The sequence below is a fragment of the Macaca mulatta genome, chromosome 3, assembly GCF_049350105.2.
Source record: "Macaca mulatta isolate MMU2019108-1 chromosome 3, T2T-MMU8v2.0, whole genome shotgun sequence".
NCBI classification, from domain to species: Eukaryota; Metazoa; Chordata; class Mammalia; order Primates; family Cercopithecidae; genus Macaca; species Macaca mulatta.
In genome coordinates this window covers 114,103,794-114,131,669 of record NC_133408.1, presented here as the reverse complement: position 1 = coordinate 114,131,669, position 27,876 = coordinate 114,103,794, and the positions used below count along the sequence as shown (strand labels likewise).

At 35.7% G+C, this 27,876-nt stretch overlaps 1 protein-coding gene across 12 annotated transcripts in view; it reads right to left on the bottom strand.

Annotated features, from left to right (window-relative positions):
• Positions 1-2,422: 2,422 nt before the first annotated feature.
• DGKB (diacylglycerol kinase beta) overlaps positions 2,423-27,876 on the bottom strand; it is a 764,082-nt gene continuing 738,628 nt past the window's right edge. For all 12 annotated transcript variants that reach the window (XM_015133916.3, XM_015133918.3, XM_015133921.3 and 9 more), the window contains one exon: positions 2,423-4,038. In XM_015133916.3, coding sequence (XP_014989402.1) covers positions 3,931-4,038 — 108 coding nt within the window. In that variant the 3' untranslated portion in view covers positions 2,423-3,930. The remainder of the gene's footprint in view (positions 4,039-27,876) is intronic.

Below are 27,876 nucleotides of genomic sequence, written 5' to 3'. Positions count from 1 at the left end.
TTTACTCAAACTTTATTTAAATATAGCAGAATTTAATTGGGAATTTTAAGTGGTGATTTCTGCCTCTCACAAAATAGAAGCTCTTTTACAGGGTTTTATTTATTTATTTTCTTAAAGTTACAGCTTTATATATGTTACAAGTGTTTAATCTTTTAATAGAGAATATTATTCAGTTATTTGAATAATAATGGTGAATATGATTCAATATTATTCAATTATTATTTAATTATTCGGTACTGAATAATCCTTTAGGGGTTATATGTGCCATGAAAAGTACATTTTTCTTTTTTTCTTTTTTTTTGAGACAGAGTCTGGCTCTGTCACCCAGGTTGGAGTGCAGTGGAGCGATCTTGGCTTACTGCAACCTCCGCCTGCCGGGTTCAAGTGATTCTTTTGCCTCAGCCTCCCGAGTAGCTGAGATTACAGGCATGCGCCGCCATGCCTGGCTAATTTTTGTATTTTTAGTAGAGACGGGGTTTCACCATATTGGCCAGGCTGGTCTCAAACCCCTGACCTTGTGATCCGCCCGCCTCAGTCTCCCAAAGTGCTGGGATTACAGGCGTGAGCCATCGCGTCCGGCCACATTTTCCTTTTCGTAACCAATGAACAACAAACTAACATTGACACACAAAAGAAAAGAATGATCTCAAAATCTTGTCTCATTCAAGGAGAATACAGTGTGAGATTCAAAACATATTCTTCCCTGAAAAATTGCAACTACTTCCCATATGCCTAAAAAACGAAAACAAAATAAAATGTGGAAACATGCATGTGATTAATTAGCCCTCACTGGATTTAAATTTCTGTCTGCAGTAGACTACGCTAAACATCTGAGGCTTTTGTTTTATTCTGGCTATGATCACATGAACCTGTTTTAAATAAAATTAAAACTGTTTTAAAATGTTAGTTTTTAAACTTCCTACAAGATATCTCCTTTCACCACAATAAATTGACCAGCATTTTTACATCAAATACATGGTGTACACATGGAAGTGGAAAAAATAAATTTATGTCTTTTAAACTTTCTGTTTCTAGGTAGATACCTCCCTTCCTATTTCTTAGAAGTGTGGATATCAAGGTTTACCCTGGAATCTCTCTCTGGAATCTCTCTCTGGAATCTCATCAACTCAGTGCCTAGCAATGCTTAGCAGAGTGTATGTCTCTTTTCCCTTTTTGTTTCTGACTGCTGTTAAGTTCAGCATTAATTTACACTTAAGAGTTTCATCCACTTAAAACTTTATACCAGTATGTCTCCTATATTGAAAGAGGGCAACCGATAGCTCAAAATTCATCCGCACACATAGAAGAGAAGTTTCCATCTTGTAAAACTAACATTCATCATTCAATATTTTAATGTACTATAGAATTTTCCTTAAACTATATATTTTTCATACGAAGCTGTCATAAAACTGAGGAGAATATCTTCTCTGATTTCAAACCCATCAAGTTACGTTTTTAAAAACTACTTTCCAAACCCCAGGGGCAGTATACTTGAGGGGGCAAGCACATCAGTGTCTTTAGAAAATGAGTTGAGGAAAGTCAAATTGGATTCATAGTTGAACGTTTATTATTGGTACCAAAGAATCCATCTGACTGAAAATGTAACCACTATTAGCACTAATTGTAGTTATACAGCTACATTGAAGTGAAGCTGCATCCCATTATTTCAATTATTGAAATCTTATAGGCAGGTTGTTTAATTTGTCTCATCCCACTGTCTATCCAACAGCTTTCTACTGCACAGATTGTTAAGAATGATTCACAAACTGTTGCTGCCTTCAAACTATATACTATAAAAGGTAGCCAAGAAGTAATTGTATGTTGTAGCGAACATAAAATAATTTGTGGCTTCAAAATATGTTTTTGACACAAAGCCTGCCTGCCCATTGTAGAAAATTTTGTCAATTCATGTGAAAATATTTATTACCTGTAACCATAGATACAAAAAATCAATGTGTGTGTTGTGTAACATTATGTCGGTAATGTACTTGTTACTGTTTTGAGATTTCTTTTGGTCTAGATTACTGTTCTGCCAAACAATTTTTTATTATACCAGGGCAAGTGATTGCTGTACTAAATTTGCAATTGTAATCATAATTTTCCTGGGAATGCTAAATTATGTCTTAATTTTATTCAAAAGCTTTTATTTTTAAAGTAATTAAGCTTATTGTTGACTGATATTTACCATCCAATGTTCCAGGAACACTAAAAGAATACACTTTGTACGTAATCTTCCATTATAGCACAGTGCTTGAGAGCAGCTATTTGATATAACAGCATTCAGTTGAGTTTTCAAACCAAAGAACTAAAATTATAGCAATTTCACTTGAAATCCATAAATCCATGCACAGGATTGTGTTCAACAGAATCACTAAATGCTATTTGTTATTCAAAGATGAATGAATCAATAACAAAATAGAACTGATAAATCATTAGCACTTTAATGCAGAGTGGAGAGAAACTAATAAATCATGCAGTTCAAGCACTCATTTTCCTTATGGCATGTTTGAAAACATAAAACATGCAATGATGAGATGCAGGTCAATATGAATGAACAATATTACAAGACTGCTCAAAAGCATTTCATTTTACAACATAGGCTTAATGAAACACTAAAAGAAAAGTACTGTTCCATGATTTTTTAAAACAATCAGAGACTCCAGCTATGCCATGAACACCTTCAACAGTGATCTAGGCTGTTGTTTCCAAATAAACATTTGAAATGTCATAAAGATGGGAGTGGAGTAGGTGAGGAGGAGGGAGCTAATTGCATGCATGATTCCCTTCCAAGAGCTCAGTATTATTACAGGTACCAATTTATACTAGAAAGAAACTGATACAATCATTTACTTCCTTCAAGTGTACTTAACTGATCCATGAAAAATTACATCTATATTTATAAATGACTAAAAAAAGCAAGAAATCATCTATTGAGCTTTCATTGTGTTGTCTGGCTTATTGTCTGTCTGTGAAAGGTGAGAATTTTAATCATAATTAATGGGTAACTCACTCTCTTTCCAGCATCTTAGTCATCACAAAATTAATCACAGGAACCATAAATTTGTTCCACAATGCTTAATTAATTATGCATTAACCCATTTCTCTCAAGCATCTTTTTCTGAATCTTTGGTGGGAAACACATTGATTAGGCACGTAGTTTAAAATATCTATTTGGTTATGGTGTGGTTATGAATTCTCTCCTAGGTTCTCATGCAGAAAGGAACAAGGCTTGCCATATTACCACACTTGACTGTCAAGTAACATATTTTCACTTATTTCTGGAATTAAAAAGAAAGCTAAGCAAAATAAAAACCGCGTTCTATTTTTCAGCACAAGAAAACTTTATACCTGATATTTTTATTTCCGCTCAGAAGAGTTAAGATGTTGAAGAAAAACTATGTATATATAGCAAGGTATTGTAGTCAACTATTTAATAAAATCTTTGAATTAAAATTTCTCCTCAAGTTATAGGTCATTGATACACTGATTCTAAAAGGGAAACGTATAGCAGTCTGCAATTATGATCATTGTAGCGTTACTGATTAGTGCTTCGTAATCATTGGAATCACACTGAGAATCACATTTCCCATGGTATTTCCTTTTTCATGTTTCACAGGTTTTTCTTACAGGTTAGTAAATGGAAATTGGGGAAGAGATGGGTGGGAGATGTAAAAATCTATGGGAATGCATGCAACAAAAATATGCAGTATCACTTCAGGTAAGCTGCTTCCTTCATGCAAAGATGCCTATAAAAACTGAGACAATAAATTTTCTAATAGCTGAACTTTACATTAGCTTAGTAACAAAACCTGTTAAACAACTTCCATGATTGTGTATGAGCAGGAGACTTGAAATGGTTCAGATTTCCAGCATATGTGTTCCATGGCCCAATTATGCTAATTCAATTTCTAAGAATGAAACAATACAGGATTATTCCTTGCTTCGGTTTCTTGTCCTTTTGACGAGGGAGCAGAATAACCCGGTTTTTGGAGGAGGGCCCATCAGCATCGGAGCTTGGTTCTTGTGTGTAATTTTTATCTAGAAAAAAAAGAGAGAGAGAGAGTAGAGTAATCTCCAGATACAATACCAATTTGTGAGACTCTCTGTTAAGGCTAATAATATTTCATGAGTGACTGAAACACCACAAGTGCAAAATGTAATTTCAGAGTTTCTAATATTTCAAAAATATTTTTAAAGGAGGTAGAGATATGGACTTAAATACTATCCCAATGCTCAGGATAATAATTTTAAAAAATATCTGAAGTCACATTTTAAATATTATGTTACCTCTAACCTCACTTGTAGTAATATTCCAGAACTGCTTACTTAGGTTACATGATTATCTAGTATTATTTCTTGACCATTGGTTATGTATTATTTATTGAAGTCAGGAAAGAATGCACCATTATACTTTCCAGAGTCCTAGTTATAGCCCAATATCAAGATGTACTTGGTATCAAAGCAAGCCTTATTTATCTTGCTAATCAGATTGTTTCTGTCTTTCAACATGAACTGCAAGGCTTAATTTCAAAACAGTCATTAGAAATGAAAGTTAAAAGTTAACATGCATAAAAGGTCAGAAATGATGAACTAGCTTTCTAATTTGTTAATTAATAGGTAATAGAATAGAATCAAATATTGAAAAGCCTGCTTAAAACACTTTGAGAGACTGTTCTAAAGCTACTCGTTTTGATTTCTTTGATATAAAACTACGAATCACCTTAAATGAGACAACCTTAAAGTAGATTACGTCTGCAATTTTCTCTAATTCAACTCTAAATTAGAGAAGACATTTTATGAATATATGCTATGCTCAAAGCTAATTGAAAGCAATTATCAAAGTGGCATTTTGTCTGTGACTTTAAGATACATTGTAAGATAATAAATGATTCTCATTATGTAATAAAAAGGTCACATCTTGCCTTTGGGCTAGTGACGCTAAGAGTTTTTCAAAAGCAATCTGAGACATTTTCTTTAGCGAACTGCAACTAATACAAGAACCATCGCTTATTAAATATCAGTTGTCACCTGCACAGCATTCGCATCAGAGATGAGTATTTCTTTCAAAAAGAAACACCACCTCATTAAAAGCTGCAAAAAATATATCTCTTAAAGTGCATACCTGACATTTTCAAGTTAAAATGAATATCCTTCACTTGTCATTCACTAATAGCAATGAAACAAAAAAAAATGTATATCACGTGGACAGGATCATTAAAATCTGCAGTGGGGCTTTTGGGAAATGGAAATTTACTTCACAGTCTAGAAAGACAGAAGTATGTGAAAAACCTTGAAAGAATGAACAACTTTATTTAAGTCTGCTGGAATCAGGTTATTCTGGAAGGATTCAGTGTTCTTTTTCCTGCAAAAATAAATTGCACCTGTAAAAGGCCACTAAGGCTAACCCAGCCTCAAACTCCATGGATATCTGACTTCATCTTATTTTTGTTATATTATGAACTAGGGAATTGATAGTCATATAGTTAAGACACCAGAATGCACTTAACTCTGTAGACTGAAAATGATCTATACCAGATTTTCTCTCAATAAGTCAGCATTCGATTATACTGTACCTTATGTCATTGAGTTTTAAACTCCTCCGAAATTCTAGCTGTAGACAGGATCTAATACTGCATCATTCATCGTTTATTCATTTCACAAAATTTGTTCAGCCCCTACTATGCTTCAGACACTGTATCAGGAACTTTGAATAAATAGACAATATACAATCTCTGCCCCCAAGAAATTATAGTCCAACAGGAAAGGTAAATTGAACAAGCACACTGAATAGTGTCACAGATGCTGAAATGGGAGGCTTAGCAGAAAGGCACTATTTTTTAACATTGAAAATGAAAATGAATCATTTTATGCACAAATGTCATTTTTAAATGAGTACTGGGAAAGCAGTTATCACATATTACTTACATGATAACCTTAGATTCAAATAGAACATTAAGACCTAAAGTAAGAAGGTTGAGATTTCTCGTTCATAATTTCTGGACTAAATGCTTTACAGGGCATAATAGTATTAGGGCATTTTGGGAAATTGGATCATTATTTCCAAATAGTTGTTAAGACGATGAAAGAAATCTATCTTTCTAGCCATTTATATATATAAGTTAGTATCAATTTATGACAAAGCATAGCAAAAATGTCACATAATTATTAGCTATAAGATTTAGCTTCTTCTTTGTGTTTTTTTCTGGGGGGACATATAAATTTTGTTTGATTATGACTATTCTTATATTGAAAACCTTTTTTTTTTTTTTAAAAAAAAGAAATTACATGATTTTATGCCTTTGAAAAATAGCACAGTATCTCATTCAGTGCTCTTGATACAATGGGGCCTTTCATCTATGTGAGTAATGAAAACACAAGTTCGAGTTTCCAGTCACTCATCAGAATAATGGCCAGTACTATTTTAAAAATTATAGGTAACCTGTCTTCTTGGTTGTTTAATCATTTCTGTAGTCAAAGTACACAACTGTTTATTTAAGTTTATTTCTGCAAAAAATGAAATCCACATCCTTTTTGTCTGTTGTTTATGGAAACGAGAACCAATTGGTTTTATTTTCTTCTTTGTTAGGGGAAACCACATGGAGGAAACTAGCATTCAATAAATGTCTATTATGAATCCTGGCTTTTCACATGGCTGATTTCACTGGATAGTTACATGTCTTAGTATATTTGGGCAGAAGCAAAATCACTCTACTAAAGATGAGAATAATTCCAAGCCACATGGATTGTCAGTGTCACAGTCACAGAAATTCCAGGTGTAGGCTCTAGGAAGCTGCAGAGACTCAAGTGAACCTTCAGACTCAGGTTGCTCATGTGGCAAAATTCTGGTTAATGGGGGTTGACAAGGCCTATAATTATGACTCTGATGCCTGTTTTGTATACATTGAACATTCTTGTTTTATTATTATTCTTAATTTTCTACCCACTAGAGAAATAACAATGAGTAAAAATTTTATCCTCAAAAACCTTAGAATATATTAAGTTTCAGCAATCTAAGGACATGAACCAAGTGGCTTCTCTTTGAATGCTTCCTTCTATTAAGAGTCAGGTAATTACTTCTCAGTTATTCCTTGATACATAAAATATTTTTGGGGCACTGGGTATGAACAAGGCATTTTGCAACATGATTTTGGTTATTTAGTTTCTAAGAGACTCTGACATCATTATTTGAAAGAGAATTCTGGGCACTCATAAACAGTGGTGATGGGACTCCTAGAAACTGGAATGGCTCCGTGAAGGTGGAGTAGCATTGCTTACAACATGCAAGGTAAATACTATCAGATACAGAATGGTGGCCTCCTATAAAACTCTTCATTCTCCTTATCATGTACCCTTTTAGAAAAGCAACAGTGGCAGAGAAAGGTTCTTCTACTGCCCGTGACTATTTCTACTTCTGTCTTCCTATTTCAAATGAAGACTGGCCACTTCTAAGAATATAAATACCAAAAATGTGGGTTCAGTTTCACTTTTATAATTATTCAATATGAAATAAGGATGCACATATAGAAACCAGTAAGAGAATCAAAGATTACAAAGCATAGTCTTCATCTTCTTATTTCTATTACATTGTTAAGGTTGAGTAGTTTGATAGTTGTGATATTTCCACCTCATAGTTGTAATGTTAAGAATAACAACCAGAATAAAAAATAATATTGATCTGGCTCTTACTGTGTGCCAAGCTTTTTGCTAGGTGTTTTACATGTTATTCAGGTGCCACCTATTTCATTCACTTCTTTGAGTTGCCCTCAAAGTCCACTCCCATAAAAAAAGTATTATTAGAGAAGAGTGTAAAACTGAAGTAGAATTTCATAAAAGGGATAGAAGAGGGTATTTATATCTCACAGCACATAGCAAATAATGTTTATTCCCCAGGTATTTGTATTCTCTTCAAAGACTTTCTTCAGCACAACTAAAATCAGAGGGAAGAGAAATGGGTCTTCCCTGATTAGTTTCCCAGACAGTACTTGGTTCAGCTCATTGGTGATTTCTTTCTTGCTTCCCTGTCTTCCAACATCAAATATTTCCAAACCCTTTATTATGAAAAGTAGCATTTCTCTTTCTTTTGTTATCTGAACAACTGCTCAACATCCTTTCCATAATCATTTACTGAAGCATTCTGATAAGTTTAGAACAGAGGTGGGTCTATTTTCTTTAAGGAATTCTTATACCTGCTGTTGAAATTATTTTAAAAATAATTTTACTTTTATAATATCTAATTTTGGCCTCCTAACAACTCTGGGAGGTAGCTGTCAACATCCTTACTTTACACTGGAGGACAAAGAGACTTAAAAGGTTTCTGCTACCTGCATAACATCACTCAAGTGGGTAAATGCAAGAGCTGGGTTTGATAGTTGACTCTCAAATCTCCTAGGCCCTCCTTGCTAATTCCCACCTCTGCACCTTTGTGCTAGTTATTGCCCTAGAGAGCATTCCCTCTCTTTTTTGCCAATCAAATTTCTATCCCTGTCCTGCCCAGCTTAAATCACACATTATTGTAAAATTTCAAAGTGCAGGGATAAAAAGAAGATTCTAAATGTCCTCAGAGAGAAAAAAAATAGGTCACTTACAGAAAAATAAAAATCAGCATGGCATCAGGCTTTTCAAAAACATTAGTGCTAGAAGACAATGAAGAAACACCTTCAAACCCCAGAGGAAAAGTTAATTTTATCTGAGAACTCTATACTTAGTCAATGTATTGATTAACTGCAAGGGTAGAATGAAGACATTTTCAGTCACAAAAGTATCTAGAGAATTTTCCTCTTATATATCCTTTAAAATGTATTTGGGGTGTTCTCCAGCGAAGTAAATGAGTGAGTTAAGAAGGAGAGTCAAAAAACAAAGGATTCAACTCAGATCCAGGAAGACAGATTTGCAAGAGAACTAGACAGAAACCTAAAGGGAAGGACTTCTGGCATATAAACAAAAGGATTGTGGATAATAGATAAATTGATATGGTAGAGTTTTGTCTTTTTTTTTTTTTTTTTTTAAGAAAAATGAGAACTATTATAAGGATCACTTTGCAAAGAGAAGAAAAAAATTCTAAAGCTTTACAGGAAAGAAAACGTGATGGTGGGTCAGGACTTGGTTCTGCAGTTGACAACATTTTTATAGTCTCAATGATTATATATTTTTTATTGATTTAAATACAATTATTATATACTTCTCAGAAGCAGAACAGTTTAATGGCTGCCTGGGCCCACCATTTCCTATCTAGGGGCTATGAGCAAGTTACTACGATTCATTTCCCTCATCAAGGCTGTAGAGCTTTTAATATGGTGTCTCATTGGTTTCTTGTAAGGACTAAATGAATCAATGTACACGAAATGCTTAGACTGTTACCTGGTACAAAAAAAGCACTCAGTAAATGTTAACTATTAGTAATAGAGTTAAACACAGTAATGTAAGAGTGTTAGAAACCACCTTTCTATAGCACTAAGTAAGTAGAGTATACCTAAAACTAATCCATAAAAAAGTAACAGCAAAGCATATTTCCAGATATGGAGTAAACGATCAGAAGAAATAGTCCAAGAATCAAAGTGGTAGCATCTGATGAGAAGATCTGTTGACACAGAAAAAAGGACACAGGATGGCTATTTTTCTTGCAAGTCTATACATTCTGCTTTTTTTTTGTTACATGTGCATATACTATTTTGGTACCAACTTTTAAATACTTTTTAAAAATCCCTCTGCAGGTGATTCTCCTGCACTCTAGTGTTTTAGTTCTCCGTATGTGATCCACAGGCTAGGAACACTGACATCACTGTTAAAAATGCAGACTCCCCGGCCCCACCCCAGATCCTCTGATTCAGATTCTGCTTTCTAACAAGAACCCCAGGTGATTCCTCTGTGCTTTTAAATTTGAGAAGCCCCAGACTATTTGTCATTGTACTTCTCTTCTTAAGGGGCAAGACCAATAAGAATCTGTTGACTGACCAACTGAATAAATGAATGGATGAAAGTTCCCTTTTCTACACCCCCAAAACACATGAAAACAAGTATCCTAACTGACTCAATTTTAATTACCTTTATTGGTAATGTACTAGGTACCAGCCTACCTTATTTTAGTATGGAGGATTGCAAGTTAAATAGACATTTTTTTTTTTAAACCTAACTGAGGTGTTTGTAGTATAATGATGATAGAGGACATGTGATGGTAGATTGTAATATGCTTTAGCTAGGGATATTCTCAGGGTACAATAAGAGTAAAAAAAAATGCCATTTAGATCATGGTGGAAGGACGGTGGCAGAATTAAAACTGAGTTTTAGTCACATCGCTCTGACAGCAGAGGTTAAGGGCTGGTGCCATACCAGAGCTATGAAGATCAAATGGAAGGTTAATGTAGTTATCCAGAAAAGAACTGAAATGGAGTTTAGTCATGGCAGTGCCAATGGGAACAGAGTGGAAGCAGATTTAACAGATATTGCGGAGGCAGAAGTATAGGATATGATGATTGAGTGGGTGTGTGGGGCACTGGAAAAAGACGAAGATTTTACTACAATTTCCATGTTTTTGGTCTTCATAATGTGTGTAGTGATGCTTTTTATAGAAAGAGAAGCATTTTTGGTAGGGGTGAAAACGAGGAAGGGGTGAAAACCAGAAATCCAGTGAACCCACTGTTGAGGGTGACATTCTGAAGGAGATGCTCAGTATCTTTTGGGTCTGTGGATATGGTGTTCAGAAGGGAGAACAGGTCTTGAGATAGATTTGGGTTTGATTATCTTATAACAATGTCAGCAATTGAGAAGAAATTACTGAAGACCAGTGTGGCAAGTATGAATAGCAGATGTTAGACTTTGTAACTGGGGAATGCTGCCATTTAAGAGTGCAGCAGGAGAATACAAACAGTCAGAGAGGTAGGAGAAAAACTGAAAGAAGTGCTATCTTATAAACATTTCCAATCAATCCTCAGAGTGCCTATTAATGAGGCACTCTTCTATTAATTAGGGTGAAACCTTCAAACTACATCAAATAAGGTGACGCATGCCTCGGTTTGGTACAATGGTCTATATGTCTGTGATATAAGCTATTAAATTATTTAACTTAATTCTAAATATAGAATTATTATATTTGAGAGTGATATATTGAATGATATTTAAGTAGTCATTCATATTGCCTGAGGGGTTGGCAAACATGTTCTGTAAAGGATTAGACATTAAATGATTTAGGCTTTGTGGTCTCTGAACTACTCAGCACTGCCCTTATACAGCAAAGGCAGTTTTGGACTACATGTAAATAAATTAATGTTGCCATGTTCCAATAAACTCTATGTCTAAAAGCTATAATTTTAATTCCATATAATTTTCACATTAGGAAACATTACTCCTCTCTCGATTTTTTCAGCCATTTAAAAATATGAAAACTATTCTTAACTCCGGCTACACAGAAACAGGCAACTGGTCAGATTTGACTCATAGGCCATTGAGTCAAATTTGACCCTTAAGTCAAATACTGAAAATTAAATCTAGAATTATGAGGCATAAGGTGGAAGAAATAATTTTAATTTAAAATCATGATTTATTGGGTCAATAGCTGAAAGATGGATAAAAGTGGAAATAATTTTCTTTGGCATATCTTTATTATACTAAGTACCACCATTCAGAAATCATTCTGTGAAAATTCTGAATTAGAATATATATTAACATTCCTCAATTTTGATAATGTACCAACTGATCAAATTTGGCTTAAATGCATTCTCTTTTTAATTAATTCTCATTGCTTTGCACCAGGGTGGGCTTAATAATATTATGGTTCTTCAAACATACCTCAGCAGGTAGCATTTTTCCTGTTAAATATTCACCCTGTATCTAGCCAAAAATTTTCTCCTTGCTTCATCTCTTTAAGAGTTTATTATCACTGAATTTATTAAGCTACCTTAAAAATGAATGGAGTTTTCAGAGCAAAATAAATGCCATAAAATATCTGTGAGTAGAGCTTAATTTAGCAATTATCTGAAACATTAAAAGTTACCTAGCTTGATTCTGGAATAAGATTGTCTCCTTCTAATAATGGAAACCATTTTGAATTCATGTGTGTAGCTGAGCCATATGACAGCGGGAATAAAGTACATGCTAAATTTTTCAGGTCCATAACTGCCAAAAAAGCAAAGCAATGAAACATAACAATTTTCTAAAATCCGTTTGCCAGTTTTTTTTTTTATGATTCTAGCCATTATTTTCTGGAATGATAATTTCCAAGTTTAATGTTAAAGTCTTTGATCTAACATGAAATTCAGAGAAATCATTGTGAAGACTTAAAATAAAATCCTTCAAAAATGGAGTTGAGAGGTTTACTTGCCAATGAAATTCACAGGAAGTTTAAATATGTATGGAAAAGAGAACACTTATTCCTGAAAGTGATGGACTATTTGGCCACATTGCATGGGAAATATTCATACCTGGATTTGAAATCGCTTTAAACATATAAATTGTGTTCTTCATTCCAAAATATTTTTGTGGCTCTAAGTTGGTTGCCAGGGAAGGTCAAAGACATTTTAAAAACACTTTTGTTATCTCCATGTTTCTACAGAGAAATGATCCTCACAATTTTAAACCAGTAACTGTTTATCTTTTCTTAGAGCATCTCCAAATCTTTGGGCACATGGAAAATAGAAGACAAAAACATAACAAAACAATACAAAAACACTTTTTTTCCTAACTAGAGAATATTTACAACTTGTGACTTGACTTTTCTTGCTGAGTAATATTTCAACTAAAATTTTCTATATGGCCTTTTTTCATGTAGTAATGGGGTTAAGGACATAGACCCAGGACACGAGGCAAGGATTTGTTTCCCAGATTGGTCACTGGCAGCTATAAAACCCTGACCAAAGAATCTCAGTTTTGACCTTCAGTCTTTATTTGCTAAAGTAATACAACAATAGCACCTACTTTGAAAGACCACTACAAATACCAAATAAGGATATGCATGTCATATACATGCTTAATAAATGTTATTATTTTTAGCATCACTGTATTTAGTCCTGTGGAAACACATTTTGCTAACCCCTCTTCTATCTGAGACAACAACAGCTTTCTGTGTCCCTTGGGTGGCATTGGGAAATGGCATATTATGGCCATCTGTCTTCTCCCTGTGGCACCTGGCAGCATTCCTGCCACATGCCAGACACCAATTTTACCCAAAAGAAAGATTAGAAAAAAATGAATGTGGGACGTTTACTAACCATCAGAGAGCATAATTATTTTTGTTTGTTTGTTTGTTTAATCAAGGGAGTCCAATAAGCTCACACTGTCTTATTAGAAGAAGAAACTTCTTTAATGGCCCAATTTCTAGATTCAGCCATAACCTTGGCTATTTGGAGCATCATAGCACTGATCTGAAAGACTTTCTCCTCAGCATTAAACTGCATCATGGTAATAATATTGGATACAGATGTTCAATTTTGATAACTTATCCACAAAAAATTGCCATTGCTTGGTGTCATGATAATTGATATTTCTAGCAATGTGCTTAAGGCATTGAACAGGGAGAATAATTCAGTTGCAATAGTACTGGACTAGAGAGGAAACTGATTGTTCTTCCAGTCCTCCTATTTCAAGGTATTGTTTCATCATTTATTCAGTTGTTCGAAATGATCCAGAAATCCAGATCATCCTTGACACCTTCTTTTCCTTACCTCCCATAACCACTCATCTATTACTGAATCTAATCATTTTCATCCCTCAAATTTTTTTGTATATCTTGAATTTTTTTCCTTTTTACTACCGTGTTCTAAGGCCTGAACAATTATAGAACTCTTCTAAATGGTCATTGCTTCTCCCACCAATTAATTCCCCACCTAGAATGATCTTGTCACCGTGCACATCTACTCACATCACTTTCCCGTTGAAACCTTTCTTTACTTCCACGTTACCCTTAAATTAAAGCTAAACGTTTCTCCTGAGGGCTCCCAGGTCCTGCTGCTCTGCTCCTACTGGACCGTGTGCCTCACCCCACGCTGCCTCTCTTCTTTCATGTCTTCCTTCTGCACCCTGAACACATCATGTTCCCTCCCATATTGTGCTGTTTTCTCTGCATAAGACACTCTTCCCTTTCTTTGGGGCCTAGTTATATCCTCCTCCTCTTTTAGTTTTCAGGTCAATTTTGAGTTTCTTTGAAAACCTTCCTGGACCTCCTACAACGAGATCAAACACCTCTATTATACCCTGTCACAGTACAATAGTACCACAGTACCATAGTATCACAGTTCAAAGGATCATGAACTTTCCCTCACAGACCTTACATCATTATTGAAATTTTATATTTGTGGGACTATTTGAGTTATGTCTACCCACACTGAGATCAGAGATCATGTCTTTTTTTGGTTCACTTTGTATTGTTTTCTCTCCATTGCTGACACTAGGACAAAATGTCAGCAGCTTCATAGAGATGGAATTCAATAAATGTTTGTTGAAAGAATCAATAAATGAATCACTGATAATTCATTTTTTTTTTGAGATGGAGTCTTGCTCTTGCCACCCAGAATGGAGTGCAGTGGCATGATCTTGGGTCATGGCAACTTCCATCTCCTGTGTTCAAGCGATTCTTCTGCCTCAGCCTCCTGAGTAGCAGGAATTACAGGCGCCCACCACCAAACCCAGCTAATTTTTTGTATTTTTAGTAGAGATGGGGTTTCACCATGTTGGCCAAGCTGTTCTCAAACTCCTGATCTTGGGTGATCTGCCCACTTCAGCCTCTCAGAGTGCTGGGATTACAGGCAGGAGTCACCGCGCCTGGCCAATCACTGATTTTCTTGACTTGGCTTGGATAAAATAGTTGTATTCTCCTCTTAAATTATATTTATGGATTTAAAAATCATGTTTAATAATAGCCATTTTGTTCACCTTACAGATTTGTCATGAGAATGATACCATACAATCTATTAAAAGTCTTTGAGTTTTTTCAAAATAATAAGAGCTATTTATGACAAACCCATAGCCAATATCATACTGAATGGGCAAAAGCTGGAAGCATTCCCTTTGAAAACTGGCACAGGTCAAAGATATCCTCTCTCGCCACTCCTATTCAACACAGTATTGGAAGTTCTGGCCAGGGGAATCAGGAAAGAGAAAGAAATAAAGGGTATTCAGATAGGAAGTCAAATTGTCTCTATTTGCAGATGACATGATTGCATATTTAAAAAACCTCATCGTCTCAGTCCCAAAACTCCTTAAGCTGATAAGCAACTTCAGTAAAGTCTCAGGATACAAAATCAATGTGCAAGAATCACAAGCATTTGTATACACCAATAATAGACAAACAGAGAGCCAACTCCTATTCACAATTGCTACAAAGAAAAAATACCTAGGAATACAACTTACAAGGGATGTGAAGGACCTCTTCAAGGAGAACTACAAACCACTGCTCGAGGAAATAAGAGAGGACACAAACAAATGGAAAAACATTCCATGCTCACGGATAGGAAGAATCAATATGAAAATGGCCATGCTGCCCAAAGTAATTTATAGATTCAATGCTATTCCCATCAAGCCACCACTGACTTTCTTCACAGAATTAGAAAAAACTACTTTAAATTTCATATGGAACCAAAAAAGAGCCTGTATAGCCAAGACAATCCTATGCAAAAAGAACAAAGCTGGAGGCATCACGCTACCTGACTTCCAACTGTACTACAGTAACCAAAACAGCATGGTACTGGTACCAAAATAGATATATACACTAATGGAACAGAACAAAGGTCTCAGAAATAAAACCACATACCTACAACCATCTGATCTTTGACAAATCTGACAAAAACAAACAATGGGGAAAGGATTCCCTATTTAATAAATAGTGCTAGCCATATGCAGAAAAATGAAACTGGACCCCTTCCTTAGACCTTATACAAAAACTAAATCAAGATGGATTAAAGACTTTAACATAAGACCTAAAACTATAAAAACCCTAGAAGAAAACCTAGGCAATACCATTCAGGACATAGGCATGGGCAAAGACTTCATGACTAAAACACCGAAAGCAATGGCAACAAAAGCCAAAAACAGACAAATGGGATCTAATTAAACTAAAGAGCTTCTGCACAGCAAAAGAAACTATCATCAGAGTGAATAGGCAACCTACAGAATGGGAGAAAATTTTTGCAATCTATCCATCTGACAAAGGGCTAATATCCAGAATCTACAAGGAACTTAAACAAATCTACAACAACAACAACAACCACCACCACAACAACAACCACCACCACAACAACAAAACATCAAAGTGGGCAAAGGATATGAACAGAGACTTCTCAAAAGAAGACATTTATGGAGCCAACAAACATGAAAAAAAGCTCATCATTGCTGGTCATTAGAGAAATGCAAATCAAAAACCACAATGAGATAACATCTCATGCCACTTAGAATGGTGATCATTAAAAAGTCAGGAAACAACAGATGCTGGAGAGGATGTGGAGAAATAGGAACACTTTTACACTGCTGGTGGGAGTATAAATTAATTCAACCATTGTGGAAGACGGTGTGGCGATTCCTCAAGGATCCAGGACCAGAAATACCATTAGACCCAGCAATCCCATTACTGGGTATATACCCAAATAATTATAAATCATTCCACTATAAAGACAGATGCCCACGTATGTTTATTGCAGCACTGTTCACAGTAGCAAAGACTTGGAACCAACCCACACGCCCATAAATGATAGACTGGAAAAAGAAAATGTGGCACATATATACCATGGAATACTATGCAACCATAAAAAAGGATGAGTTCATGTCCTTTGCAGGGACATGGATGAAGCTGGAAACTATCATTGTCAGCAAACTAACACAGGAACAGAAAACCAAATAGCGCTTGTTCTCACTCATAATTGGGAATTGAACAGTGAGAACATATGGACACAGGGAGTGGAACATCACACACCAGGGCCTGTTGTGGGGTGGGAGACAAGGGGAGGGATAGCATTAGGAGAAATACCTAATGTAGATGATGGGTTGATGGGTGCAGCAAACCACCATGGCACATGTATACCTATGTAACAAACCTGCACATTCTGCACATGTATCCTGGAACTTAAAGTATAATTAAAAAAAAAAAAAACGAAAAAAAAAGTCTTTGAGTTTTTTAGGTCTCCTCAAAAGAAATATGTGCAACTGTCTTCTAAATATTCAAGGAAATAAAAATAATAACTATGGTATTCTAGTTAGTTCATTTTTATTAAGAATTTTAAGTTCAAATTTTTATTGAAAATTGGTATTCTATCCCAGGAAGATCCCTATGAAACACGACTAGTTCTGTATTAGTGATAAGCAGGCTCACTCTTTAAAATTTTCAACAATACAGATTATTGCCTTTTAATGAAGAGCTTAGAATATGGTAGCCTTGTTTTCTAATTATAATACACAAAATCAGAGATCAGAGAAAATTAATAGTTAGAAAAGGCAAGGACAGACAGAAGTCAAATGTGAGAGAATAGTCAGGTCCAGACCTTGTGAGGCTATAGTCTGTATCCACCAGCAGACAGATTTCTAACTGCTGAGAGCAATCAAACCTGTGCAGTATTATTGTGATGATACCCATCAACTGGGAGATTATTTCCAATTTTGCACATTCCAGAGGAAGATATTCAGTTTCGAACTGGATGTGAATATTGGTCCTCTTGCAAACTAATGACAAAATTCTGATAAGTACCTACAGTTTTATCATTTTTATCATACTTACAGCCTTGGGTCACATCAATATAAATACATAAGGTATTACATATCTGGCATATTTCTCATTTAATTTTTAACCTTTCATGTTTTTAGATATTGTGTCCAACATAGGTTTGGAGTTCCTACATGAGAATATGATTAGGAGAGATATTACTATCTGCTAGCCAAAATGAAATTAAATTTTTGAATTGGAAACTAATGACTAGATTAATTCAGGTTTCAAAATAAAGAATAAAAGAAACTTACATTCATTGAACAATATTTAAATTGAATGCATTAAAGTGAAGAACGACAAAAAGGTAAGTTTAATTGTAAACATAACATTTGGGATGGATAACGTTTAAAATATGCTCTGGCAAGAAAAAAGTCTTTAAAATATTTTTATACAAAAAGCAATCATATCTAATCAGCTTGGCATTAATTAAGCTCTAATAATGTACTTCAGTATCTTTCTAAAGTAGTATGATCCATTTCCCCTTTATCCAGGTCGATTTGTGCACATTATGGTGTCATCATAATTTTAAAACATACTGAGAAAATGACAGAGCTGCAAAATTAAAATAAATGATTAATGGTATTTTTTTTCATGTTTTGTACTAATAGGTATTACTGAGCCTTTAAATTAATAGAGCTGTCAAGCTCACGGGTGTTACAGATCCAGCAATGAACCAAAATGGAAATTATATATTCCAGAGACACCTAAAGATGACACCTTGGAATATTTTAAATTTTAATTAGTAGGTGCAATGGTTTTGTTCCCCTGTAACTACTGCAAATTAATTGGAAATTAGTCACAATCAATCCTTTTTTTTACCAATCTGAAATGAAAAGATTGGTGCTTTCCACCTTAACATTCTTGTTTGAGGGCCAGAAAGCACACATGCAGTAAATTGTGTTGTCAATTACAAAAAACAACTGTTGTGAAATTAGGAAAAATTATGCACAGGTAAACAAAACTAATTAATGCATAAGTAACAGGAGAACGCACAAAATAATGTCCGAGTAAACACTAACGTGCCAGTCTTTGGAAAAATAAACGTTTAAAAATGTAAATTTATGCAAAAGCATTTACTAATGAAGATTTAGGTAAAAAGGTGCTTTTAGTCTATGTTTTAATTAATTGCTTTTGGAGTCTCACTACCACTCACACCTTAAAACATATACTCACAAGAGCAGCAGTCTGCTCACGCCAGTATGTTTCAAGGGGGCAGAAGACTGTTAATTTTCTATCTCTTCAAAATATCAACATTTAGGCTTATTAAATAAACTGGCAGGGTGCAGTGGCTCATGCCTGTAATCCCAGCAGTTTGGGGGAGGCCGAGGCAGGCAGATCGCCTGAGGTCAGGAATTCGAGACCAGCCTGACCAACATGGTGAAGCCCTGTCTCTACTAAAAATTCAAAAATTAGCTGGGCATGGTGGTGAGCTCCTGTAACCTCAGCTACCCAGGAGGCTGAGGCAGGAGAATCGCTTGAACCTGGGAGGCAGAGGTTGCAGTGAGCGGAGATCATGCCATTGCACACCAGCCTGGGCAAAAAGAGAGAAACTCCATCTCAAATAAAACAAAACAAAACAAAACAAAAACAAAACCTCACCACCACCACAACAACAAAAAACAAACTGTAGTATTTATTTTTTTAACATATCTATAGTATTTAAATATTGGGCAAAATGAAGTTTCCAGGTACATCAGGAAAATCCTCATTATCTACACCTACCTGTTAAAGCATTTTCTTACTGATTACTTATGGGTTACTCTTTTTCTTTTTCTTTCATCACTAAAAAGACACACGTTCTTCTGCTGAGTTTGTCTCCCACCGTGGTAAAATAAGCCATTAGAGCAACTTAAGATTCTTTAAAAAAGGTGTGTCTACCAAGTCAGCAAGTGTTGAGTTACAATTGCTGTGCAACTTTTAATTAGAAAATAATATTCTTCACCGGGCGCGGTGGCTCACGCCTGTAATCCCAGCACTTTGGGAGGCCGAGGCGGGCGGATCATGAGGTCAGGAGATCGAGACCATCCTGGCTAACACGGTGAAACCCCGTCTCTACTAAAAATACAAAAAATTAGCCGGGTGTGGTGGCGGGCGCCTGTAGTCCCAGCTACTTGGAGGCTGAGGCAGGAGAATGGCGTAAACCCGGGAGGCGGAGCTTGCAGTGAGCTGAGATCCGGCCACTGCACTCCAGCCTGGGCGACCAAGTGAGACTCCGATTCAAAAAAAAAAAAATAATAATAATAATAATATTTTTTTCACATTTTCAACACAAGGCTACTATCCAGATAACGAAACTTGTACATTAATAATTATTTAATGATATTTAAAGTTAAACAATTTAATGCAAGGGTCTTGGGAGATTCAAGAGTTATTTAACTATGCGGATAACTTTCATTGCACTATTTCAGAGCACTATTTTCAGTGCATCTATTCTAGAAAATTAACATAATTTTCTTTGTATGTAATTATGAAAGTTAAATATTATGATAAAACAAGGCCCTTCTTTAGTAACAGTTTAACTGTAAATGATAATGAGGAAACAATAATGATGTTGCTACATTTTCTGTAACACTTTGGCCAAATTTCAAAGATGTCAAATATTGTCCCACTGTAGCATAACATGGGTTTAACTTTTTGGGGAAGTATAATTGGGGATTACAGGAAAGTTAGTCTAAATCGTGAAAAAGAAGAAAATTCAAATGTATTATTAAATATAACAATACTTAATATATACCAGAAATTAATTAATGATTTCTTAATATCAGTAAATGTGATATATGGTAGTTTTCAACAACCATTCAATACTTCTTTGTGACTTGTAGGTAGCAGGTTTTAGGACTAAGAAAATAATTCCAAGAAAAATATTAAATAACTCCCCAAAGTCCAGAAGTCACTGTAAAAGCAAAGACACGACCATGGATTCCAGCCCTCATTTCCATTTTCTACCCCTTTGGATAGTAATCTTCCTAAGCAGTTCTTCCCCTCCTTCCTTACCGATATCCCAAAAAACATTATTTTCAAGGAGTGAAAAATATTTTTAACCTCAGACTACACTGAATTTCTGTTAAAGTGCTAGCAAAGTTGACTATTTCAGTTGCATATGCCAACTTTCTCAAACTAACTTTTAAAATAGTAGAACCTAGAATAGGTTTTAAATAAAAATCTGGTAAACAGAAGTTTTAATAAAATGGCTGATATTCTGTACTAAGAGAATGGTAAGGTTGTATAACTTACCAATTTGTTTCCAGTCCTCTGGTCTGTGATTAATTAATTTATGTAGTAGGTAAAAGGAGATCCACCTATCACAAAAAAATGTGAATTCTAGCTATTTTTTAACTTCTCAAATTTGCCCTATTCCTGCTATAAATCTTTTCTCATGTACTGTTTATATTTAGGCTTTAGAAGCTTCTAGTCAAGAAACATAGTACTATCCCCAAGTTAAATTTAAAAATACCATTGTTTCTTGAACTAAAAATTAAGATATAAGCACATAGACTATGGGAAAAAAGTGATCAATGGATTCCATTATTTTTCCAGTATATATTATGTGAAGTGCTCATTTAAATGGTATTTGAAATAGAAAGGATTTTCATGATATTCAACTTCGAATGGGCCTTTGAAAGGACCATGAAAATATTCTCTTCTTATAATGGTTTATGTTGCTTCTTCGTGTAGATGCCCTAGGCTGTGTTTGCTAAGTGTGGAACTGCTAAAGAAAGCCAAAATATAAAGGAGTCTCATTGGACTACTGTCTGTTTTACACCTGTGCTCCTTTATTCATTGCTGCGCATTTCAGAAAGCCTCAGAAGCATGGTGTTTCTTCCTTTCTGAACCCTTTATCCTTAGGCAAACAAGTTTAATGAACTGATCACAATTTCAAGAATAAGTAAAGTTAGGAACAGTCTCGGTTGTATAACTCTTTGCTTCATGACCTTGGATATTCACCTAACCTCATCCGTGCAGTCTAAAAGTCTCTCATACTAACAGATAACTTACTTGGAAGAGTCCTAAAATGTGTTTGCCTACAATGTAATTTAAAAAAGAAAATCTCATGTGGTCATCCATATCATTACTAGCCTATAGAAATACCCAAAACCTTAATCTTGTAAGTGAGTAAAAACAACTGAGTTCTTTGGTCAATTATTTTCTCTCAACATGGTAAATGCTGTCTCAAACAGATTAAATATAGGGCACAAGAGCAGAAAAAATATCAGTGATGTTTTCTCAAATTAAGTATGTTTTAAGATTCAAGGTTTAGGCCTTTTATTAGGCTTATTTAGAATTTTTGTAAGGAATATGAAAATGGGGAATAATCTATGAAATCTCCAAGTCAGCATGTAAGTACATCTAGCTAATAATATGCCAATCTGATGGAGAGAATTTAGCCAGATCCCAAAATAGCCATAGACAAGAAAATCTAATGAGGGGGTGTAGGTTCCAATTTCAGTTAAGAAGAAGTAAGCGCTCTTCACTCTATCTCTCCCACTGAATACAACTATAAACCCTGGGCAGAACACATGTAGCAGATATCTGAAGTTGCTGAAAAGAAAATAATAAAAGGAAAATTGGGGGAAAAAAAACAACGTGAAGTGCCATCAAACCAGTGATGAGTTTTTAGTTTTTAGTTTTTTTCTCTCCTCTTGCATGTCCTGGCCTGGACTTAAAAGCAGACCAAAAACCGGAATTGTACAGCAGGTACAGATAGAAAGTGCCAAGAAAAACCCTGTCCTACTGGTACAAAAATAGGAAAGAAGGACCCTACAGATCAGAGTGAATGGGAAAAATATTCTGTTAATCAGGCCAGATGTGGTGGGTGGCTCACGCCTGTAATCCTAGCATTTTCAGAGGACAAGGCAGGCAGATTGTCTGATCTCAGGAGTCTGAGATCATCCTGGCTAACATGGTGAAAACCTGTCCCTACTAAAAACACAAAAAATTAGCTGGGCATGGTGGTGCGTGCCTGTAGTCCTAGCTACTAGGGAGGCTGAGGCACGAGAATCACTTGAACCCGGGAGGCAGAGGTTGCAGTGAGTCAACTTCATGCCACAGCACTCCAGCCTGGGTGACAGAATGAGACTCTATCTCAAAAAAAAAAATAAAGGTTCTGTTAATCATTTCCATCCCAGTCCTCTGGCAATTCCACGGCAGTGGAAGGTAATTAAAACTCCAATGGAGGAGACATCTTTTCTCTGACTAGAGAAACTATGTTTCCAAAGCATAGGGCATTCCTACTCCTTTTTCCTCTCTCTATTCCTTTATCACAGAGCCCTGGAGGCAGATGCTAATTCAGGAAATATATGACAAAGCAAGGAAAGAAAAGCCTTGGATTCCTAGTCAGAGAAACAATATGAGAGTCCTGGGAGTAAAAAAAGTATCAGAGAGATCATGGAGAGGAGGTGGCTTGAGAAAGCTATCCTATAAAGTTGCGTTTGATCACCTGAGTTTACCCCTGAGCTGTGTATGCATAGATTTGACCTTAACAAACATACTGATGACTTTGAGAACTGCATTTGGGGTTATATCACCACCAAGTTTTCAGACAGGCATATGGATCTTTTACAAGTAAGATACATCTGAATAACATTGCAAACACTTTGAAAACCAAAAATATTGGAACTATAACTCACAGAAGATAGATCAGCTTTTGTAACCTGAACCTAACAGAGTCAACTACCTGCTAAAATAGTAACAGCAAGAACAATAAATTAACATTTCCTGTGGAAATTGAAAATACCTAGAGTCTTACAACACAATATTAAAAATGTTCAGAATATACTAAAAAGTTTCTCAAGATATGAACCACAGAAAAGTCTCAAAAACCCACAAGGGGAAATATAGTCAATGATGCAAACCCTGAGATGATATAGTTGTTGGAATTAACAAACAAAGACTTAACAGGTATTATCATCATGCTCTAAGAAGTAATGGCAGATACTCTTGAAATGAAATGAAATGAAAGACAGAGAGCCTGAACTGAGAAACAGAAGATATTTAAAAAATGAATCATTGGAAATTTTAAAACTGAAAAATACAATGAACAACATAAAAATATAACTGAAAGAACTCAACAACAGAATGGAGATATATGAGAAAAATGTCAGTGAATTCAAATACAGGTGAATAAATACCCAATGTAAACAACAGAAAATATAGAAGGAAATAAAAAATGAACAGACTCAAAGATCTATGAGACAATACATAAAGTGCTTAACACATGTCATCAGTTTTAGAAGGAGAAGAGAGAGTGTGTGGTGTAGAAGTCAATATTTGAAAAAATAATGGCTGGAGATGTGCCGATTTGGCAAAACATACAGCTACAGATTCATGAAGCTCAGTGAAACTAAAACAAGATAGGCTCAAAGAAACCCATGCCCAGACTCATCAAAGTCAAACTGCTGAAAACTAAAGACAAAGAAAAAAATCTTGAAAGCAGCCTAAGAAAAATGACGTATTACATATTGCGAAGCAATGATTCAAACGACTATGAATTTCTTATCAGAAATTGCACTATGTAAAAACACATTTGCAAAGTATGAAGGGGAATTAAAGATGAAATTTAAAAACGCTTACAATTAAGTCAGAAGAGCTGGACGCAGGCATGCGTAGCCGAAATACAAGTCTGTGAATAGGAATGCTGTTAAGAAGATATCAACAGAGTCACAGGAGTACAAAGGATCAGGCAAATATTTCTGACAGATGGGAAGTTAAAAAGGCTTTATGAGGAAATTGCTTCTAAGCTTGGCATTGAAGGAAGAGATTTTATTTTATTTTTAGTATGCATGTATTTATATCTCATTGCCTTCCAGAAAGATTTTGAAGTAACTTATAAAAATACATATATCCCAATAGGACAGAATAATTAATTCAGGCAATCTGAGTAAAAGGGAAAAATTAAGTATATGAAATTAATAAACCATAGGTAAGACTAGATGAAAGAAATGCAAACCATGGGTCCTAGATAACTACTGGAAGAAGCCTCAGATTTGGAGGTAGCCTGCCTGGAGACCAGAAGAATTAATCTATTTCTAAAGCACAAAATAGAGGGTAAGGTTTTGAGGCAAAAAAGGAAGTACTATGCATGGTAAACCTCTGGGAAATGGTTCCTATGAGGCATGGCAGTCTGTGGCCGGCCTTGGGAAAATAATTTAATGTCATGACAAAGATTCTGAACTTTTTTCTATGTAAAACGAGGAGGCATTGAACTTTGAGATCAAGGGAGTAAGATCATCATAGCTGTGTTGGTCAGCAGTAATTCTGGCAACAATATGATGGATAGCTTTGGCTGCATTGGAAAGCAAAATATGCATTACATAAAAATAAATAATATAAATAAGATGAAAAGGGATTTTCTATTTTCAATGATAGAGTTGTAATTGATTATTAGTATTAGAATTACATTAAGGCAGCTGGGTGCCGTGGCTCACACCTGTAATCCCAGCATTTTGGGCAGCCGAGGTGGGTGGATCACCTGAGATTAGGAGTTCAAGACCAGCCTGACCAACATGGAGAAACCCCATCTCCACTAAAAATGCAAAACTAGCCAGGCGTGGTGGCACATGCCTGTAATCCCAGCTACTTGGGAGACTGAGGCAGGAGAATCCCTTGAACCCAGGAGGTGGAGGTTGCAGTGAGCCGAGATCACACCATTGCACTCTAGCCTGGGCAACAAGAAAGAAACTCCATCTTAAAAAAAAAAAAATACATTAAGCCTCTGAAGAGTGACTGAGTGAGGTAGCAAAGCATCATAATTAAGATATTAAAACCCAATGGCCTATTTCTGCCTTTTGCTGTGTGGCCTTGGGAAAGTTACTTGACTTCTCTGGCTTTAGGTTTTTCTTAAATTATTAATATGGGGATTATAATAACTTTACTGACATCTTAGGGTTGCTATGGGGATTAAATAAGTAATAAACATGTACCCATACAACAGAAACTCGTACATGGTAAGTAAGGTAAATGTTATATCTAGGCATTGTCACCAGGGTTTTACTCCAAATATTTTCAGGCTGTTCTTATGTCTTTTTTTTTTTTTAATTAATTAATTAATTTATTATTATTATACTTTAAGTTGTAGGGTACATGTGCATAACGTGCAGGTTTGTTACATATGTATACTTGTGCCATGTTGCTGTGCTGCACCCATCAACTCATCATTTACATCAGGTATAACTCCCAATGCAATCCCTCCCCCCTCCCCCCTCCCCATGATAGGCCCCGGTGTGTGATGTTCCCCTTCCTGAGTCCAAGTGATCTCATTGTTCAGTTCCCACCTATGAGTGAGAACATGCGGTGTTTGGTTTTCTGTTCTTGTGATAGTTTGCTAAGAATGATGGTTTCCAGCTGCATCCATGTCCCTACAAAGGACGCAAACTCATCCTTTTTGATGGCTGCATAGTATTCCATGGTGTATATGTGCCACATTTTCTTAATCCAATCTGTCACTGATGGACCTTTGGGTTGATTCCAAGTCTTTGCTATTGTGAATAGTGTTGCAATAAACATACGTGTGCATGTGTCTTTATAGCAGCATAATTTATAATCCTTTGGGTATATACCCAGTAATGGGATGGCTGGGTCATATGGTACATCTAGTTCTAGATCCTTGAGGAATCGCCATACTGTTTTCCATAATGGTTGAACTAGTTTACAATCCCACCAACAGTGTAAAAGTGTTCCTATTTCTCCACATCCTCTCCAGCACCTGTTGTTTCCTGACTTTTTAATGATCGCCATTCTAACTGGTGTGAGATGGTATCTCATTGTGGTTTTGATTTGCATTTCTCTGATGGCCAGTGATGATGAGCATTTCTTCATGTGTCTGTTGGCTGTATGAATGTCTTCTTTTGAGAAATGTCTGGTCATATCCTTTGCCCACTTTTTGATGGGGTTGTTTGTTTTTTTCTTGTAAATTTGTTTGAGTTCTTTGTAGGTTCTGGATATTAGCCCTTTGTCAGATGAGTAGATTGCAAAAATTTTCTCCCATTCTGTAGGTTGCCTGTTCACTCTGATGGTAGTTTCTTTTGCTGTGCAGAAGCTCTTTAATTTAATGAGATCCCATTTGTCAATTTTGGCTTTTGCTGCCGTTGCTTTTGGTGTTTTAGACATGAAGTCTTTGCCCATGCCTATGTCCTGAATGGTACTACCTAGGTTTTCCTCTAGGATTTTTATGGTATTAGGTCTAACATTTAAGTCTCTAATCCATCTTGAATTAATTTTCGTATAAGGAGTAAGGAAAGGATCCAGTTTCAGCTTTCTACTTATGGCTAGCCAATTTTCCCAGCACCATTTATTAAATAGGGAATCCTTTTCTCATTTCTTGTTTTTGTCAGGTTTGTCAAAGATCAGATGGCTGTAGATGTGTGGTATTATTTCTGAGGACTCTGTTCTGTTCCATTGGTCTGTATCTCTGTTTTGGTACCAGTACCATGCTGTTTTGGTTACTGTAGCCTTGTAGTATAGTTTGAAGTCAGGTAGCGTGATGCCTCCAGCTTTGTTCTTTTGACTTAGGATTGTCTTGGAGATGCGGGCTCTTTTTTGGTTCCATATGAACTTTAAAGCAGTTTTTTCCAATTCTGTGAAGAAAGTCATTGGTAGCTTGATGGGGATGGCATTGAATCTATAAATTACCTTGGGCAGTATGGCCATTTTCACGATATTGATTCTTCCTATCCATGAGCATGGTATGTTCTTCCATTTGTTTGTGTCCTCTTTGATTTCACTGAGCAGTGGTTTGTAGTTCTCCTTGAAGAGGTCCTTTACATCCCTTGTAAGTTGGATTCCTAGGTATTTGATTCTCTTTGAAGCAATTGTGAATGGAAGTTCATTCCTGATTTGGCTCTCTGTTTGTCTGTTACTGGTGTATAAGAATGCTTGTGATTTTTGCACATTAATTTTGTATCCTGAGACTTTGCTGAAGTTGCTTATCAGCTTAAGGAGATTTTGGGCTGAGACAATGGGGTTTTCTAAATATACAATCATGTCATCTGCAAACAGGGACAGTTTGACTTCTTCTTTTCCTAACTGAATACCCTTGATTTCTTTCTCTTGCATAATTGCCCTAGCCAGAACTTCCAACACTATGTTGAATAGGAGTGGTGAGAGAGGGCATCCCTGTCTTGTGCCAGTTTTCAAAGGGAATTTTTCCAGTTTTTGCCCATTCAGTATGATATTGGCTGTGGGTTTGTCATAAATAGCTCTTA